At 43.1% G+C, this 2,500-nt stretch overlaps 1 protein-coding gene across 1 annotated transcript in view; it reads right to left on the bottom strand.

Moving 5' to 3' along the window:
• The window catches only part of smu1a (SMU1 DNA replication regulator and spliceosomal factor a), a 6,149-nt gene extending 4,154 nt beyond the window's left edge, over positions 1–1,995 (bottom strand). The window contains exons 1-2 of the mRNA XM_031568999.2: positions 1,863–1,995; positions 1,012–1,222 (exon numbers count right to left, since the gene is read on the bottom strand). Of these exons, the coding sequence (XP_031424859.1) occupies positions 1,012–1,222; positions 1,863–1,888 (237 nt within the window). The 5' untranslated portion in view covers positions 1,889–1,995. The remainder of the gene's footprint in view (positions 1–1,011; positions 1,223–1,862) is intronic.
• Positions 1,996–2,500: the final 505 nt, after the last annotated feature.

The following is a 2,500-nucleotide window of genomic DNA, read 5'->3' as shown; positions in this document are numbered from 1 at the left end:
TCAATTTTCTCTCTATTACATAGTGACCTTTGCTCACAAATGTTGATGGCTGTGGAAACATTGTTCCTCATCACCATATCCATTAAGTACATACACACATATTAGGCAGGCGAACCCTACCCACTCACTTTGTCCCTTTTCTTCCCCTCCTAGTCTAGACTATCTTCGCTGTGGGATGCTACTGTAGTTTCTCCACCTGATGTACTTGCAGAAACCCTCAAACTACACCTACCCTTCCCCACCACACTGTCATGCACTTATTCTACCCCATACTCTGTGCTAGCATTTACCTGCAATGTAAATAATTTACAGCATCAACATAGTTTTCTGTTCCATGGCTCTACTTACCCTTGTAATAGTAACTTTATGACCACACTGTATACCCACTAAGCTACACTTGAATGCTTTCTCCCCACTTTATCCACTATCAGTTTTGTTTGCATCATGTATTATGTTGCATGTATTGTGTACATTTACTACACGTATGCTAGCATGCTCACCCTGATACGTCTATGAATGAATCTGACATGTTTCTGATCATGTCCCTTCCCCTTCTGCGACAAGCTCCCCCCTCTTTTTCTATCTCTCCACCCGACCAGCTCCAAGCAGATGACGACCCCCCCCCCCCCTCCCCATATATACACACCTACTAGGGCTGGGTGATACAGTGGCCTGCGACGGCCAGAATGTTTCTTTGAATGCAATGAGTTGTTACGGTTTTACTGACTTACTGATATTTATACTCCTAAAGACTACTTCAGACCCTTGTCAGTAAAGTGACACTAAATATATGTATCTATATAACCATTTTGAGACATTTTTCAGTTACCCTGTCAAAGTGGAGGTTTGGTGTTAACATGTCTACTCAATGAATTCAAGCAGGACCTTATAATTTTGCACATCAACTGATGGGTACATCACGTCTTGCAAACGCATACAAACACACACACACACAACAGCGCAGTATTCTCACAGGCAGTAATAGACTCCATATAGGATAGACCCACACACCTGCTCATAGAGGTCTATGAGGGTTTTGTCGGGCAGCTTGAGGGATTGGATGGCCTGCAGCACAGTGTCCCAGTGGCCGCTGTTGATGTCAGCCACGAAGCTCTCGATACTGTCCACGGTGTTCAACGAGACGGTCGTTTCCTCCTGGAGCGTCGCCAGCGTACGGTGAAGACTGTTCTCCTTCAAGTACTGCATGATCAGACGGATCACACTGTACACAAACACACACACATATTTCAATGATCCGTGGAGGTAATTCAGAAAGGTAACCTTACCTGGCGCAACATTTAATAATCTTTGCGACAGGCATTAACTATGCTAGCTAACTGACTAGATGCTATGCATATGCTTATTAAACAGGGCTAATCTGTGGATGACAACATACATCTACATAAATAGTCATCAGGGGCCAGCTAACACGGATTCATCGAGTGAGTCCTGGACATTTAAGTATTCAAATTCATTATTGACTTAAGTTGTACAACACGAACTGGTGACTAGCAAGCTAACTCGCTATCTGCCTAAATATGATATGCTACAGCCCCCAGCAAAAAAAACCGCTAGCATGAGCATCACGGTGAAAGCATAGACAGAAAAGGGGCCGATTTAAACTCAGTATGATACCCAAATGAAGTGAAACGTTCACTTAACACTATTGCGATGGCAATAAGTTAACCAGTAAGCTAACCATAGCTCGCTAGACGTTGAAACCAGTTTTAGCCATGGCTAACGTTGAGTCGACGTGAGCAGAGTACACGTCCCGGTTCAAAAGTTTATAAACCTCGTTATTTTCGCAAGGTATCGATGCACTAATCATGGGAGCCTCTCGAATGCTTGCAAGATGTACTTACTCTGCGGATTCAATCTCCAAAGACATGATTCAATCTGTAAAATATACACAAGGACTCCTGCTATCGGGGTTAGAACACGCAGTTGAGGAAGGAACAACAAAACGTCTTCTCTGGTCATAAACAGATTCCCTTTCTCCACAGTAGCGCCACCTTCTGATCAGGAGGACAAAACAGACAAACGTAAGTAAAGCACAATCCTACCTGTAGGACAGGTGGGTCCCTCGTAGAACCAGACACACATTCACTTCGTGTATATTCCCAGGGACAACTAAGCAATATATCGGCCGAGTTCTTCGTAGAAATAAAAAAAGATGTCTACTATCAGTAAGAGCAAATGTGCATGATGTAATCCATGACTTCGTCCTATTCCACTATCTATATTTCTTTAACCTGTTCACTTACAGTAATTCAGATTAATCAACTCCCACAAATTATTTACTTTTATGCTTTAGGCTAATTCAGCATCGGTAAATGAAACGTTCAGTCTGCAAAATATAATTGGATTAGAATAGCAAACTCTGCCTTTAAGGACATTTCCTTGTGTGACAAACTCAAACACACACACACACGCACGCACGCACGCACGCACACACACACACACACACACACGCACGCACACTAGGCTTGAGCATCATGCA

Source organism: Clupea harengus, chromosome 6 (assembly GCF_900700415.2).
Source record: "Clupea harengus chromosome 6, Ch_v2.0.2, whole genome shotgun sequence".
Classification (NCBI taxonomy): Eukaryota; Metazoa; Chordata; class Actinopteri; order Clupeiformes; family Clupeidae; genus Clupea; species Clupea harengus.
The sequence above is the reverse complement of the archived record's forward strand: the minus strand, read 5'-3'. Positions and strand labels throughout refer to the sequence as shown.